A 17,814-nucleotide genomic window follows, 5' to 3' on the forward strand; every position below is an offset into this window, starting at 1 on the left:
TTCCCTCAGGTGAAATCAATAGAAGAATGTGTAAGATGTACATACCAAGCACTTGCCAGTGTCAGGATCACAGGTTTCACTGTGGTTGTTGCACTGACATGGCACACAAGGCGCTATCAGAGTGTGAGGCTGTCTTGCACTGAGTTCTGTGTGCTTCCCCCTGTAGTATCCTGGAGCACAGCTCTAGTTGCAAGGGGAGTAAAGCAAAATTTTAAAGAAATTATCACAGCTATCAACAGCAACAACAATTTTAAGAGCCATTAAAGTAATTTTTTTTTCACTTTCACACTATTAGACACACAAAAAGGATTCAAGGGTTCAGTACCTGGCAGGACAATCCAGTGTAACCAGCAGGACACCTACATTGCTCTACAAGATAAGCTGGAGGTCTGCCTAGATGCATTTCTTCAAACTTGACTGCAATTTCCATTGAGATATTTGCAATTCTACAAGATATATGCAGAAGAGAGTGTGAACATCTTAAGAAGCATGAAAACAAGATCCAAAAACATTTTCAGGCTTCAAGGGCAGGGCTACCATACATAATCTTCCATAATTTCCCATGCAAACATCTCAAAACATGAAGATTTTTTACTTATTTATGGAATTTAAGAATGTGCAACCAAACGCAAGAAATTATTAAAAGTAACAAAGTAATTATTAAAAGTAATAACGTAATAAAGTAATAAAAAGAAATTATTAAAAGTAATAAAACCCTCCCCTCTCGATGTGGAAAACTTCCCAAACCCACCATGCAAGAGTATGTAATTCTTCCTCAGAAATATTAGACAAATACATTTGTCATGTGCCACAATTTTGGACAGAGCTAACAAAAAGATAATTGAGGGCATGTGAATTAAAAATAATACAAAATCTGGAGGTGGAATCAGACTTGTTCAGAGCTGTGAAGACATATAGACATTGCGGTTTCATTGGATGCATCTTTGCTTGTCTTGTTTGTTTCCAGATTGACAGATGAAAGGATGATATCCCATCCCCTTCCTCTCATTAGTAGCAGTTCTGGACAAAAGGGTAATAAAATGCTACTATTCTGAGGTAGGACTATTTTATTACCACTGCCCAGAGTGTTTCAAGCTACAGGAGACACCTAGATCGATGCAAACCCAAGAACTCTATGGATCATGTGCTTCAACTGATAAAAGATACAGAAAATTCAACATCCATAAAAATAAGATGGAAAAGAAATATTTTAGAAAATATAAATTATTTAATTATATCATCAGTCCTGCAGAACAGTGCATCAGCTTGTTCTCCTTTGTGTGTTTTGCTATCAAAGTAAGCAGCAGAGTCATTTAGTGTTTCATAAAAGATAATTCAAGAGGGATTTTGCTGCAATTAAAAGTCTTTTTTTTTTTTTTTTTGTCAGAGGAAGAGCAGAAGTCATAAGTAGAAAATTGTAAATTTCTCTGAGGTAAGCCTTTACTGTACAGCTCAGCTGGGGCTATTTGTAAATTAAATTACAGTAAATGCAGTACAATAAATAAATGCAGTCAGAGGTTGCTTTACCTGCTTTGCTGTAATCCTTGGCCATAAGCTGCCTTGATAAGGATGTATTCAACATTGCTGAGCACAGACATGAAGTCAGAACGTAAGACAGGCTCATCAGACACAGAGTTAAAATACTTCCAAGAATCCTAGGGAAAGATAACACATTTATTATTATTATTTATTTATTTATTATTAAAACCAGGAACATTGATCTTTACTTCAAGGTAATGCTGTGTTCCTGCTGTGTTTTGGCTTACCTCCTTCATTTCTACTTCCTTGTCAGTTCTCACTCCATTTTCTGGAGAAGGGATGTCGACATAGATGACCAGCTTGCTGGTGTGACCTCCTTTCATTAGAATCTGTGGCTCAAAATTTGAGGTTCCAAAGCCATCCAAAGCATAAAAGGCAACAGTATATCTCAGCTTCCCTCCATAGGCCATGAGCTGTTTGTATTAAAAATTATTACTGTTATTTATCCTAAGGTCTGAGCTACAAGTTGAAAATATCTTAAAATCATCTGTAGACTGGAAAACTGCCAGTCCATTGAAGAACTGGCAATAAAACATGAAAATTGACTTAAAGTCAGTGGCTTTTCCACCAAGGTTAAATACATATTTCTAAAAAGCAGTCTTAGTTTCTTTACCTAGACCCTCTCAAGGTGTGCGCCCAATTTACATTCAAATCTTAAACAACAGAAAATTCCATGATCAATATACTGATTCTAGCATCAAAGTTAATTTTTTTTTTTATGTTTCTAAAATGACAACAAATATATCACTGTTTCCCCCCTACAGAATCTGTGAAGTAATTAAATATGAGTGTTACCAATTTATAGGGTCAAGAAAAATCTTGTTAGGAAAGGGTAATGTAAACATATTATTTGTGCTTGCTGTATGAGAGTTCTATCACTGAATAATTACAATATTATGACCTACAAGAATAGAACTAACATAGAAATACGTTATGAAGATAAAGTTACTATTCTAAAGTAAAGGAGTGTCTATCAGACAACAAGGTTATCTACAAAGCATTCCAATTATGTAATGTTCTTACCTGGTCTCCCTGAAACTGCTCTGGCAACTTCCAGTAAAATGTTTCTGTATTTAAGTATTTCCTGACTATGGCAGCATCCAATAAAACATCAGGAAATTGTGAAAATACTCCTTCCATTGTTCCAGTCAGGTTACTTTGAGCTACTACATGCAGAATTGCCTGATCTGGAGTTAATGTTATCTGCAACACAAAGAGCAAAAGATTCATTCAACAAAATATCCTGTTAACAATTTTAGCTGCTTTGAAACAGTCAATAATCCATCTTAAGAGCAATAAATACCCAACCCAAAAAACTGGAAAACATGCTTGATATTTACTTTTTTAAGAAGTGAAGAGAGAGACACAAGGTTCCAGAAATAAGAGTATGATCATTTACCACTTGCTTTCATTTCTGTTCTGACCTGTGCCACTGGCCCCATAAGCCAGTCAGGACACTCAGTCCAATCCATTAAATGTGCACACCAGCATGATACCTAACATGAGGATAACAGCAAATTGTCTCTGTGTGATTATATTGCTTTACTTACAGGAATTCTCACATGGTCTTCTAGTTCTGAACAAGATGTGGACATCCCAAAACAGAAGCATGGAGTACATCCTAGTGCATTGTTAGCAGACAGACCAAAAGTTCCAGGTTTACACTCACTGCATTGTAGACCAAAAACATTTTCCTGGAGGATATTAAAAAAAAAAAAAAAAGTAATAGTACACTCATAATACTTCACTACCTAAATGAAAGATGATTATTTTTTTGAAGAAAAACTAGTTGCTACATAAACTACATAGCAGAATATCAATTACTGTATGCAATCTGTTTTACCATGCAGTACATTACTTTTTTCATTATTTTCCAATACTGTTTTGCTTTCCTTCTTAAAAAAAGAAAAAACAAAAAAAAAATCCCAAAAAAACCAAAAACCACACACAAAACTCCCCTCAAACAACCACAGAACATTTAAGCTAAGCTCATATATTTGACTGTCTATCAAAAATTAGCAGCTATGTATTTCAACTCAAGACAGAATTTCCTCCCAATCCTGCATCTGGAAAATGAGCTCTAAAAGCCAAATAAACTGCTCAGTATGAATAGGAATCAAGAGATCTATTCCCAAGTGTCTCTTTTTGCATTCAGTTCCCAATTGGTGAGCTGAACCTCAAGAAACACCCAAAGCTACAGTCAATGCCCACTGGTACCTTTAACCAGAGAGTGGACAGACACCTATGAAGGCATAAATTTGTTGTCCTGAAGTAAGTTTTCTATCACTCAGTTTTTAAAGAAATGATTCCCATCTTTTCAGAAAAATCCATACTATCTCTGTTTTTAATGTTTCCTTCCCTATATACAAGAATATTGGAATTCATTGTTAGCAATATATCTGAGTTATTCTTAAGCATTGTCTTTGGTTCCAGCAAAGGAAATTAATTCAAACTTGCAACACACACGTATTTCAAAAAACACTGAGATTCTCCATTTAGTATTTATTTGTTTCTTCCTATCATTATAATTTGAATTTTTAAAAAAGCAGGCTGCATCATCTGAACTAATGTGTTGTTCCCCAACCTAATAAAACCAAATGTGTACAAACAGAAAAACTTCAATGGTTTTGAATTTTTCCTGACTGATAGTAAGATCTGTCACAGGAAATTCTTTAGCAATGATCTAGGTGTACTCATAAATGATGGAGATTGCCTTTTGAAGTCCTTTCAGCCCTGTATCTTCCCTTACTTCAATGCAATCAATGTCTAGAAAGCACTAATGCTTTCCTAGAAGGGGCAGAATGATTCAGTACCTTGCAGGTGCAGACACCAGTTTCTTCTTCACAACCACAAACTCCTTCTGTGCCATTACACGTTTCTGCTTTGGTTCCACTCAAATCACAGTCACAGGCAACACAGTCTGGGTAGTCCCTGTAGCCCAAGGCACACCTGGAACAGTCTCGCCCTCCAAATTCAGTTTTGCACTGGCATTGGCCTGTCAACACATCGCACTGGAGACTGGCTGAACCAGCGCTGCTACAGTTGCAAGCCTTAGCAGAAGAGAAGAAAGGTTCATAAATAGCAGATCTTTAAAAAAATTTTTTTTTACAAGTGAAACAGCACAATAAATTTTAAAATGACCCTTAAAACTCAATGTTTTGCCAACAAATACTGTACAATAATAAAAGGGAAGAAATTCCATACAGAAATGAGGTTGTTTGGTTTGTTTTTTAGCAAAGAATTGCATTTCCAATAAACAGTGGATGGCAAAAAGATAGAAGCTTTGTTGGTTCCCAAATATGGGTTGGGAACCAAAGGAGTTGAAGGAATCTGTTCCAGAAAACAAAAGTATACCCAAAATACTTAATTTACAGTACTAGTAATTGAGTACAGCAAGTAAATTAAATAATGTTGTATAAATGCTGAATGAAAGAAATCTGTATCATCATTTTGTAAATATGACAGAAAGGAAAATCTTAAAACTAACATGCTGTTCAGATTTCCAAAAGTATTATTAGCTTCTGCATCATGCTCAAGCTAATTTTACTATTTGATGAAGAACCAAGAATCTCATTGCATCCCAAAGGTGGGAAGCTCAACATGCAGTGCAGCTCAGTACCAAAGGAAAACTGTTTCCTGACAGAGTGCATCCTTCATTATGCAATCAGTAATATGAAACTGGTATTACAAACATGCAAAGTGGGTGTACTTTATCTGTCATTCTTTTTTGAAGCAGTCTGGATTAGCCTTCACTCTTAATTTCTTATCTGTGGTTACTTCACAAATGCAGTTTTGGTCTGTGGTTATTTCTAACTGAACAGGCAAAAAGTACATTCCATCTATCACCATCTACTGAGCATTTTCAGTGAGTTATTTTGCTCATCAGCTCTCTTTGAGATGAAAAGCCTTTACCTTGCCAAGTCCTGCATGCCAAGACCCACAAGTTCCAGAAGAATTACTGTCTATCCTTTTGCATTCCCCACAATTTTGCTGGTTACCCATGGCACTCCTTGTATTAAGCAGTTTTTACTCTAGCATTGGGTACTATAATGCCTAGTTTAATGACACTTTATGGTCACACGGGTTGACAGCTTTGGCTCTCAGGTATCAGTAAAGGTCCACAGCTCTGAACATCAAACTCTAGGATAATAACTTACATGTATTCAATTTCTAGCTACTTGTGACAAAGATAAATAAAAACTCTAAGGTACAATGCACTGTAATCTAAACAAGACTACAGCTCTGCTACACTACTGCGCCCAGAAATGGATACTAAATATCAAGAAAACCTCTAGAAACAGAGCCAGATAAAGTAACCACTTATTAATCCTGTGTTGCAAAACCAGACAGTCTGGGCTTCTCAGCATCTCCCCCATTTCATTCACGTAGAGAGCACACACAGAGACTCTCCCGGATTTGCCAGAAGACATTGCTCCTCATCGTAAACTACCACATCTGACTATTCAGCATAGGGAATATCCCTCTGTTGGGACTATTATCTGGAGATCATGTTACTGTTTGTTGCATCAAGAAGGAATCTAAAATACTTTATAATATTTCACATTCATTACTGTGATGTTGCAACAAAAAGGAATGACAAATAACCTAGAAAAACTGAGCAACTGCATATTTAATTGCCCCTGATGATTGGCAAGTTCTGTGGAATCACCCTATGAAATGAACACATCAAAGGAAATGCAGAAGGACCAGCACATTGTACTTGCAGTACCTTAGGTAAGAATGACAGTAAGCTGACAGCTAACAAAGCCATTGTTTAAAGACTGGTTGCCAACTATAAATCACTAAGATGGTTAACTCTGAAGACTTATTAGGACTACTTTATCATCCTTACTCTAAAAAATTAAAGAGAGAAAAAGGATACCAATTTGGCTGACACTTAAATACTTACTGCATGTAATGACAGACTTTGTCAAGTTGATTGTATTTGTGGTTTCTCCACTGAAGTTACCCAATTACATTCATGTAATTGAGGCTTCTTAAAATCTCAACATTGATAAAATGCTTGGACCAATGCCATACCTGACAAGAATTTACTGCATAAACCTAAAGGCATAAATGGATGGTGTTCCTTGGATCTTCACTGACTTGGCATTTTATTGCTTAATCATAAGCATTAAGCTGAGCTACCAATGTTCCATCCATGAAACATTAACTACATTATACCATTTAAATTATAGATTTTCAGAAAAAATGCCTGCAGTAACTTTCAAGACACTTCCAATGTTCTTAAATCCATAATATTATCACTTACTGATTGGTGCAGAAACTATGTTCCCAGTTGCCCCTTGCTGCTATAAATACGGTTTGTACCACCATTTAAACACCTAAATGTTAGAATACATAGAATAAACACATCACAATTTCAATGTGAACTATGCACCTATCCAGAATAAGCACTCTGACAGTACTTTCAAAGACAGCCCTCTTAGAAGGTTGCTCAATAAATATTGTGCCACCAGTTGTTTTGTTGTTTTTTGTTTTAATGTGAGCATGTTGCATTAACTTTGAGACAGAATCAAGATCATGGTTCTCAGAAAAAGAGTCCACTTCTGACATTTGTATAACGCAAATTGTTTTTAACAGCCATGGCTTTTCACCCAGCCTACCATACCTTGCAACCAAGTTTAGGAGAGAGTCCCCAGTAATTTTCTTCACAGAGTTCACACTTTTGTCCCTGAGTGTGAGGGGGACAAATGCATTGGCCAGAATCAGCATTACAGTTGTTCTGAGTATGGGCACAGTCACAGGCTGCAAGAGAAACAGGACCAAATGGTAACTTTACCCACACTTTAATACAGAGGAGAAATTCCAAGACCGCCAATAACCTTACTTTTCTTATGCAGTACATTTGTCTGTTCCACTAGGAACTCCTTGCCATCCCAAATCACTGAGAAACAAATCATGACCACAGTGACATTTCATCTTTTTACTGGAAGCCTATTATTGCTGATTGACTTAGCTTCTTTGGTGTTTCAAAAAGCAGAGCAGCACTTTCACAGGGGGATCAACAAGACCAAATAAAGCTACTTTTGGAGTAGAGTACACTTGTAGGAAAATTCTTCTATGATAGAGGAAAGTTTTTTTATTATAGACAAAACTCATCAGGAGATAAGCTAATGTTCTCAAGCAGGTGAAAGGATTAATGCTCAAGAATTGAATAATAGGGACAGATAACTATTTTTATAATACCTAACTATTGGCTATTTAAGAAACAAAACACTATTCCAGTTAAAAAGCAGAATTTCAGTGAAGTGATTTTATTAATCTTTTTGTTAACATTTAAGTATTTTCCAATAATGAAATTATTAAAGGTACCCAAGGGATCTTTGATTCTTAGTATAGACAAAGTATATTCATTTCAAAAGAATCTTATCACAATCTCCCTGCATATTTCATTTTAATGTACTGTTTGAGGCATGAAAAAAGTGGTTTTGTCTTGCTGGAGAAAAGGCAGGCATTCCTTTAGCTATACAGTATTGAAAAGGGCATCTTATTAACAGGAAAAATTAGGTTTTGATGGCATGTTCTCCTTTTAGATGAACAATTTCTTCCTTATCGTGACTAAAAATTGCATACGTCCAGGTGATGATGGGAAAATAGAGCCAAGGTCTTCATATCAAAGTATGAAACACATATTTAAGATTTAAATGAAAGAAAAATAAAGTAAAAATCTTTAGGTGTAGATCTTTGCTTTCCCAACTGCAGAAAAAAAGGTTTCATTCTCTTTGAAGGACTGAAGGGTTTTGTAATAAAGAGACAAAGGAGCCATTGAGGATGTAATATTTCTCTCATGCACCCTTTATGAGTTATTTCATAGTCACCACCTTTTACAAGGAGCCACAAAGTAAGCAAAGAAACGTTTTGTTCCCTGGCTTAATCAAAGTATTAATAGACCTTCCTACAGATTCTTCTGTATCATCATCACAACAAGTGACCTTTGCCAGAGTTCAACATACAATATATTGCTGAAAGAAATTCCAGACAAACTCTGGGAGGGTCATGGATTAGAGCTTACGTGTGCAGCCACCATCCTGGAATGCGTAAAAGCCATGAGCACAGCGATCACACTTCTCTCCAGCCACTCCTGGCACACAGTGACACTGCCCCTGATCATTGCAGTCCTCAGACACTGAGCCAAACTGACTGCAGTTGCAGGGAACACAGCCAAGCCCAGTAAGCAGCCCATAATACCCATTCTGTTGGAGAAGAAATAAATAGATTTGTACTGTTTCATAAATTTTTGAAAATGCTACAATATACACTCTTGTTTTCTCTTGTTTACTCCCCATGATATCTGACCTGCATGAATCTTGGCCAGCACTGTGTGACTGCTGTGGAAAGACTCCCTGGCATTATGTCTTCACTGTTGCCAGCTATGAAGCAATATGCTCCGGAGTGAAAAACTCAACCCTGAAATGCTCTCATGGTCCTTAATCTCACAAGCAAGACACTATGTTTTGAAGCCTGATGTTATTTAATTTAAAGACTTGCATGAGGTGTGGGTGGGCTGTGCTGATCAAGCACAGACACCTGTGACTGTGAATGAATGCCTAAAACAGGGCAGGTCACTGACCCAGGGTACATGTGCGCTCAAAGTCATTCAGCTGGGCTGGCACAAAAGGCAGTAACTGGGCACAGATTTCCTGCTCTGGTCTCCGATGTAGTTCTACACTTAGCACAGACTGGAAACTGCTGGTTTGTATCACCAGTGAATATCTGCACGTTGCTACAACAGGCCCGCCTTTCAGCTGAATCCCTTGCTGGCATTCAGCCATGATGTATGTATTATCACCAACCACATTTGTTCAGGTATTCCCTACTCAGACTTCATTTCACAGAAGCACAGCTCTAAGATCCCTTCAGGTTTGTTAACAGTGTTTGGTTTGATTTTTCACTGCATACTGTCAGCACCAGCCTGAACAGCCCTATGCAGGAGGGTGCTGAGTCAATTACACAGCTTCACATCTGCATGGAGCACATGCAGAGCAATTTTCAGCCACAAAAACTTTGGTCTCCACTCCATAGGCCCCTCTTCCTCAAACCTATCTGCTGCTATTCTCTATGTCTGCTCAAATCACAATCTACAGATAAAGAGGAAGACAAGAAAATCTATACATTAGCACCAGGCAATATATCTGCTTACCAAGCATTTATCACATCTTTCTCCAATTACATTTGATTTGCAGGAGCAGACACCTGTCTCATGGTGACAAGTACTTGAAAGGGAGCCATTCACGTGGCAGGCACAGGCTTGTGTTCAGACAAAAAGAAGCCAAATTAAAAAAATTAATCAGGTGTACCTGTAGGCATTTGTTATTATACAGAATTCAAAATCTGGTATATGATGTGTTTCATCTGTTTATGTCCCATAGATGCTAATATACCACAGAAATGCCTGTGCATTTGGACTAAAATTTAAAAAACAAAACATCTCTGAATATCTGTATTTGAGAAGGTTTTTTTCTTCCAGCCCTATATGTGACATTCAGAAATAGGAAATGTGTCCAGCATGTCACTGGAGGGACAGTGTTAAGCAAACCAATAAGTTCCAGAGATACCAAGTATCAAATCCTAACATAACACATTTCCCTCCCTCAGCCTAACCCAACCCCACAGTTTTCAACCTGCACTTGCCATTTCACAACTTGAAGATTAACTCTTTCAGCAAAGGTGCACATGTTCCCATCCATTTTGCACATAAGCACTACATTTTTTTGTTCGTTAAATGTTGAGAGTAATAAAAATAACAACTTACCACGACAGTTTTTGTCAATCACCGCATCCCCATAATAGCCATCAGCACACTTTTCACAGTGGTGACCTGCTGTGTTCCCCAGACATTTCAGGCACTGTCCTGTGAAGGGATCACAGTGGCCCTCTTCTTGAGGGTTCACATTGCCATTGCATTCACAAGGAGCACACGACTGTCCAGCCATAAGAGGATTCCCATAGTAACCATTAGCACACCTGCATCAGAATTTAAAAACTTTTTCAGCTGGAGTGTGGTCACATCATACACTCTCCTCACTGAAGGGAGTTTTTCCTGTTAAATTTTAATCTAAAGTGTCTCTGTATTACAATGAAAGACTAAATAAGAAGGAAAATGTTATTAGGAATGTTCTGTACATGTGGTATGAACAATACAAGGAAGATAGGATGATGAACACTTAGTGATGGCAATGATACGGATGTTTCACCCAAAATTAGTGTACATACCTTTCACACTTAGAACCAGTATAGCCTGGAAGACATTTGTCACAGACAATTCCACCTTCTTCACTCAGCTGGCAAGTGGGACTGAAACTATTAACAAAATTTATGGCAGTTGGTATCAATGCACAGAATCACAAGGCTTCTGCAAACATTCAATATCCACCTTTCCTTGCACCTAGTTATATAAACACACAATTGCAACTTGTCCTAGTTTATCAATGCTTTTAACATTATAATGTGTCAAAATAAACATATATAATTTTAAAAAATTCTTGAGGTTTTTTATTTTAAAAACAAGATTTTAAAACTTGGCTTTCATTCTAGCACAGCAGTACAATTGCTGTACTGAGCTACTTTTTGTCAGATACAACACTTCCGTCCTTCTACTGTTTTCTGAAAAAACAAGGAAGATAACATGGTTTTTGTGCAAAGTTCAAGGACAGGTTGAATTATTACTTTCATCCACCATGCAAAATCGTACCAGTTCACTCAGCCTGTCTTAGCCTAGTCTATATATTTAGACTGCCTCGAAAAATAATGCTTCTATGAGATATACACAAACAAAGATGAAGAAAAAAAATTCCTTTTCTTTCTCCTTCAGATGTCACGATATTTTTCTTTTTCTCACTTTCTGTTTTTGCTGAAGATGCAAAAGACAGTCTTGCATAAGAAGCTTACTTGTTTGCAGCAGAACTCAGAGGACATGCACAGGGCCAGCAGTCCTCAGATGTTCCTTGGGATGGATTTCCATAGAAGCCAGGCAAGCACTGATCACAGAAAGGTCCTGTTGTGTTGTGTTGACAAGCCTGTGAGACATGGAAAAAATCTTTTTGTATTTTCCCTTGATGGTTTTTCGGCCCCTGAGGGACTTCTACACCAGTCTGCATGCAGCACGATATCCAAGGAAGCCATTCTTCAAGCCATGAAGAACTGCCTAGAACTCTGAAAATAAGTGTTTGATTTTTTTTTCTGAGTTATGACAATCCTGATTGGTTTTTCCTACATTTTAGAATATACTTTATGAAACCAGCCACATTACTTATACACATACTTAAATGTATTTCACATATTGCACACATTTGCAGTAACAAACTTATATAGTTTTTACTGGTGTTTAGGCATTTTACTCCAGTAACCTTTAATTTTCAGAAGAGATCTGAGAGCTAAATTTTCTCTTCACAAGGTAATTTCCACTGGTGTTAGTCATGGAAGATGCACATATATCTGAAAACAGATATTCACCGCTTAAATTGATTCTTTTCAGGAACCTGCAGCAAGCAAAATCAAGATTTTTATCAGCCAGTATATGATGACATTTTTGTATTAGTTCTGACTACGTCTCACTTGAAATGATAAACTGAAACAAATTGTTTATTGGAAAACAAAATAATGGAGTCTTGAAACATACTCTGAACTAAACAATGAAAACCAACAAAAATAAACACTTGGTACCCACAGCTTGAAATTATGCTCACTGTAAACTTGTCTCCCACAGTCAAAATGCTCTCTTAACTCCCAAATAGATGTTCAAAACACAGAACTTTGCAGGATGACTTACAAAGCAAACACCGTGAATGTCACACTCAGTTGCATGCCCATTGCACTTGCAGGGCTGACAAATGCCCCCAAAGAGTATTCCATCCACACGGTAGTACCCAGGCAGACAGGACTGAAAAGGAACGAAGGGAGAAAAAGCAGTAGCATTATGTGTGCTGAAAATACACATCAAAACTTTTTCAGAGAGTGCACTTCCGACCACCCACCATCCAACCCTTTCACACTGTGGTAGCTGAACGCTCTTTCAACCCTATTGATGTCACTGTAGCTCTTTTCAAGTGGTTGTTTTTTACTTGCACTGGATAAAGGGGATAAGAATTAGCTCCATAAAACTTTGATTCATCCCCTTGTTCCCTGGAGGCATGAAAGTTAACTTTTGTGTGGTTTAATATGTGAAATTCCTTATTATGGGACAATAGAAAAGATATTCTACCACCTCTGCAGAATCATTAACAATGCTACAGCACAATTTCCGTATTTTCATACTGAAATTATTTGTCAAAATAATTCCTGCTATTCTGCAATAGGACTGTGCCTCTCTAAATCTTCTATTTAGAGATACACAAGACACCACCTTGCACAATGCATTTCACCCTTGTGGGCTCTTCCAAAAGCTAGCATCCCTCCCTGCTAAGGTTCCTCATTGCCTCCATAAACTTAATGGCACATAATAGGAATAAACTGAACATGATCCAGCTCCAGAAAAAGTGCTATTAATGAGTAAGGTAAGCTCAAAATTGCTTCACAGAGCTTTAACACCTGCTCCCTCTGAAACACTGTTATTCTGAAGCACATCATCATATTTTAGTGCCATGAAAAAGAATTCAAGAAATAAGTTTAAAATCCTGTTTAAGTAGCTGAAAGAAAATACCTTTGGGATTGCATAAAGTATAGTAGGCAGCAATTTACCACAGAACATACACTTTAATGGCAGTTTAACTAAAGGCAGCCTGCCTTTAAACCTAGATCCTTTACAATAGGAGATAATTTTGCATTCACAAAACACTGTAAGATGTTACCTCGCAGGATAATCCTGTGTAACCCTGAGGACATTCACAGAATTCCACATCTGGAGCTGAAGAAAGATCTATAACATTTGCACTTGCAGTATCCAGGGTCACAGAGTCCAGCCTAGGGTTAAGCAGGAAAACATCACAACATTTGTTTCCCCAGACTTGATCTTCAGCAGGACAGTTTCCTTCTGGGGAGGTAACTCTACTGAACACTGCTCCCTGGCAGGGACAACCGAGGAACAGGCACAGATCTCTTTTCCAAGAAGTCTGTGATCATATTCTTATCACAGCATTTCCAGATGTCTCCTGTTATCATTACTGTTACTGGAAGAGACAACCTCCTCAGCCACAGGAGGTTGTCTTACACATTTTTGTAAGAAATCTTACAAAAGAAACCCATAAAGACAAACAGACTATCCCTAAATGAATATAAATTTCACCAGAGTGGTATGGGTGCACAAAGCAAATTTGGTATCAGTTCCTATTTTATTGACACAAAATGCTACCAAATGACAGAATATTCACAGAATATTTTGAGTTGAAAGGGATCACCAAAGTCCAGCTCTTATATAATGGCCCATATGGGGATTTGAATCCATAACTTTAGTGTTATTAGTACCATGCTCTAATTAGGGAATGAGGAAGAAAGGCTGTCAGTGAGTGTAAGGAAATTAAGTAAATGATGAAGCTGATTCCCTTGAGAGCAATACAACCTCATTCCTGTATCTTGGAGAAGAGGTGAAACAAAGATCTGTAAGGTCTGACACAGATACTGCCAATGCTGCTTTGAGACTGTAGAATGATCAGCTAATCCATTGCAGCCTAGTTTTCCTATAAAGGACACCCTTAGAGATGAGTCTGAATAACATCCACAAACAAGCATCAAAAGAAATTAAAATCAGTGTCTTTATTGGTAGGTTTTCAATAGTCAGTGATGGATTAACTTGCCACATACCCAAACAAGCATACTGTAGGGAGTTCTGGAGGCATTTCCCCCTAAAAAAACAGCCACTGTAATAAGGCTTTTATGCACTATTACTTTAAAGCAGAAAACAACATCTCTGCTATCAGTTATCTTTAAAATTAAATGTCCCTTACTGCATAATATATATGGGGGACAAAAACTGGTCTTAAGAAAATTCAATAAATTACATTTTTTCTAGAAACTATTAATATAAAACTTCAGGAATACTGCCACGAAGAATCATGATTCATATACAGAAAAATAATAGAAGTATATAGATTACCTTGAATATTTTATCTCACTTACCTGTACACAGCCTTTTTGGCAATGTTGTAGTTGGCTCTGATCAGAAGATGGGTCACATTTGCCAGAACAGTCATCAACATTTCTCGGTCTATTGCCTTTTTTGTATTAAACTCTATGAAATTGTCTGCTACAAGTCTCACTGAATTAGAATACTCCTCATATGGCTGTAATGACAAGCCTGCTGCTCTTGTACTCAGAATCTGCCCGTTACCCTGAAATTGAAGGACAAGAGATAATATTTTCCATATTTGCATGTAAGTTTTATTAAGCAGTAACATTTAGCGTCAAATACACATCCATGTAACACAGAGAAGAGGCAATCAAAATAAATTCCTTGCATTAAGAAAAAGTAAGTTAAAGGTCAACATTTTCTGTGGCTTCAAGACCACAATCCCATTCTCTCTCGGTTCAGAGACTTCAGAATTCTTTTGTAAAAGAATAAACTAAATTGCAAAACTCTAATACCTCTATAAAACAGAATTTCCTTCTTCTTTTGTTCTATTGCTAAGTACATATAAAAAATTATGGTTTTGGAGATGCCTGGATTCATTATAGAGCCTTACTTTTTAACTGCAACATAAATCTAGAAAAGTAAGCAATCAGCAAGCACACTCACGTCTTTCATAGGCATAAGTCTTTCCAGTTTATTGCAGTTTGTTTTGTAAACACAGCTTTGTACATTTGGTAATAAGCAACTCACCCATATACACACAGATTAAATTCTAGGTATTTAGCATTTAAAACTAGTATGGCATGGATTAGAATCAGAGAAATGAGTAGTAATAAAATTTTGATAGTGACATTTTGGGACTTGAAACTGACAAAACTACTAGTATAGAAATATTATTTTATTTTTTAACTCCTTCATAGATTCTTAATAACATCTGAATAGTAACAAGCTGAAAAAAAAATCCACCTGAATGATGACATCCACACTAGACACTATATCACTGTCCACACTTTCCATTGGAATGTCGTAAGATACTGTATACTTCAAGTCTCCACTAAAAGCTGTGAGCTGAAATAACAAAAAGCAAAGTCTTAACAACACGACAACCTCCAGCCAACACAAAGAAATTACATGGGTCAGTAAAATGTCCAAATTATTAGACAGTTGTAGGCTTACAAATACCACTTTACAGAAAAAGTTTAACATGCCATGAGTGTCAGCACGGGGACAAGAGCTGGCTCGTTGCTGTGCAGGTGGTGAGAGCTAGCTCAAGGCTCTACAGGTGATTCAGATAAGTGCCCTCATTCAGTGAAACACTAACAGGACTCTGATCAGACAGCTGAGATGTACACAATCATCCTAGTCAAGGGGCACAGCATGTGGGAGTTTTTCACTTTCCATGCACCACTTTTCAGGGTCCTTAGCCCCACATCTGCTGCTGACTACTACAAAGTAAGTTAAAAAACAGTTAGACCTATATTCAATGAATAAGAAATCAGAATTTGAGTAAGTGTAGTCCTGTGCAAAATCTACTCCTTAATGTTACACTTCTTACACTTGTTTTCATTTATTGTGTCCCTATACTAATAATAAACACAGCTGCATGGGCAGAGAGAGTGGACTGAAAATAATTACAGGTAAAGCTGCAAGGATCTCCTCTGCTCACCACTGGTGACAGCTGGAGTTCTGACTCCAGTTCTGAGCCTCTCAGTACTAGAGAGAGGTGGACATACTGGAAAGAGTCCAGCAAAGGGCCACTAAATGATTAAGAGCCTGAAACATCTTTCATATGAGGAAAGACCAAGAGTAGCAGGACTGTCCCACCTACAAAAGGCTCAGTGAGATCTTATCTATATATACAAGCTCCTTAAGAGAGGGTGCAAAGAAGATGGAGCTTGGCTCTTTTCAGCGGCGCACAGTGCCAGGAAGAGAGGCAATGGCCACAACCTGAAATACAGTAGGTTCCTGCTGAACATCAGGAAACATTTATTGTGAGGGTGCCCAAGCAGTGGCACAGGTTGCTCAGAGAGATTGTGGAGTGTCCATCCTTGGAGATACTCAGAAGCAGCTCTTTAATCATGGTACTGGTTAATCTGTTCTAGGTGTCCTTGCTTGAGTACAGAGTTTGAGCAAGATGACCCCCAGAGGTCCCTTCCAACCTCAACTATTCCATGATTCTGCTGCAAAAACCAGGAGACCCAGAGCTTTAGCTAGTAAACAGGGAAAAAATTAAACACTAGTTATTTGGAAACAGAAGATGGATAAGAAGCAGGCAAGAGATTTTAATGGTTCCATCTGTTCCACTATGACTGGACATTAGGGTGTAAGTTTTGGGATAGGAATCAAGTGCATGGGAAATGTGAGCATAAGTCAGTAACAGTCAAGAGAGATTACATTGCGTCAAGGATAGGAAGGAAAGGAAGAGAAGAGAAGAGATGAATGAACTCAAAGTACAAAAAGAGAGTACTGGGAATGTCTGCACAGGAACATTCTGATTTAAAAGGCAGAGATTCAGTGAGAAGTTTGGTAATACTTAGTGCAAGCTATAAAGTGCAAGATTTAATTACAGAAACTTTATATTTAGAGCAATAGAACCCATGAAGGAGTTCTGACTTCTTAGCTGAGTACTTACTTTATTTCCTAGATATGCCTCAGGTGCTGACCAGTAATAAGTATTTTTCAGTACTTTCACAGCCTCAGTGTTGTTAATGCTTATTTGATGGGGTCCATCAAATTGACTTCGCTGAGGCTGCACACTCCTTGCCTTGTACAGATCAGTAATAAGCCATCCAGTCATGTCTGAAATCTGCAAGAATAGTAATATTAATGAAAGTCAGGCAATTGTGTCACTGAGAAAGCATTCACCTCTTCCTAGATATTCATTCAAACTGATGGATGTAGAGCACTTCCATTAGCCAAGTCTGACTCCCAACACATGCAAATTTGCTACTTCAGACTAGGATGGTCTCCACCTCTGTATTCGATAGGAACAAAAATATAATGAGTTTGATTTTCATCCTTCCAACAAAATTAACATTACACCTATGCAGCTCCCTGAGACAGAAACACAGAATTTCAAAGGCTTCAAGGCCAACTGTCCCCATTTATAGATAGGGCTGAGCTGGAGGATAGCAAAAACTACAGCCCCAGAAGAGGGACCAACATGAGAGAACTTTGTTCTTCTCACAGAGAGAGTTTTATTCAATCACCTTAGAATTTCAGTCAATTTGATATGTTTTCCTCCCTTTTTG

General features: G+C 37.6%; 1 protein-coding gene across 1 annotated transcript in view; it reads right to left on the reverse strand.

The window, feature by feature from the left end:
• The window catches only part of LAMA1 (laminin subunit alpha 1), a 79,083-nt gene that overhangs the window by 37,860 nt on the left and 23,409 nt on the right, over positions 1–17,814 (reverse strand). Inside the window, exons 11-28 of the mRNA XM_054285437.1 lie at positions 17,196–17,369; positions 15,530–15,631; positions 14,614–14,825; positions 13,350–13,461; positions 12,332–12,442; positions 11,452–11,579; positions 10,777–10,863; positions 10,316–10,527; positions 9,704–9,810; positions 8,576–8,756; positions 7,172–7,308; positions 4,353–4,589; positions 3,090–3,233; positions 2,563–2,742; positions 1,767–1,952; positions 1,528–1,655; positions 326–446; positions 46–183 (exon numbers count right to left, since the gene is read on the reverse strand). Of these exons, the coding sequence (XP_054141412.1) occupies positions 46–183; positions 326–446; positions 1,528–1,655; positions 1,767–1,952; positions 2,563–2,742; positions 3,090–3,233; positions 4,353–4,589; positions 7,172–7,308; positions 8,576–8,756; positions 9,704–9,810; positions 10,316–10,527; positions 10,777–10,863; positions 11,452–11,579; positions 12,332–12,442; positions 13,350–13,461; positions 14,614–14,825; positions 15,530–15,631; positions 17,196–17,369 (2,697 nt within the window). The remainder of the gene's footprint in view (positions 1–45; positions 184–325; positions 447–1,527; positions 1,656–1,766; positions 1,953–2,562; positions 2,743–3,089; positions 3,234–4,352; positions 4,590–7,171; positions 7,309–8,575; positions 8,757–9,703; positions 9,811–10,315; positions 10,528–10,776; positions 10,864–11,451; positions 11,580–12,331; positions 12,443–13,349; positions 13,462–14,613; positions 14,826–15,529; positions 15,632–17,195; positions 17,370–17,814) is intronic.

Source organism: Melozone crissalis, unplaced genomic scaffold, assembly GCF_028551555.1.
Source record: "Melozone crissalis strain CALT ecotype California unplaced genomic scaffold, PUWL_Pcris_2 ptg000042l_1, whole genome shotgun sequence".
NCBI classification, from domain to species: domain Eukaryota; kingdom Metazoa; phylum Chordata; class Aves; order Passeriformes; family Passerellidae; genus Melozone; species Melozone crissalis.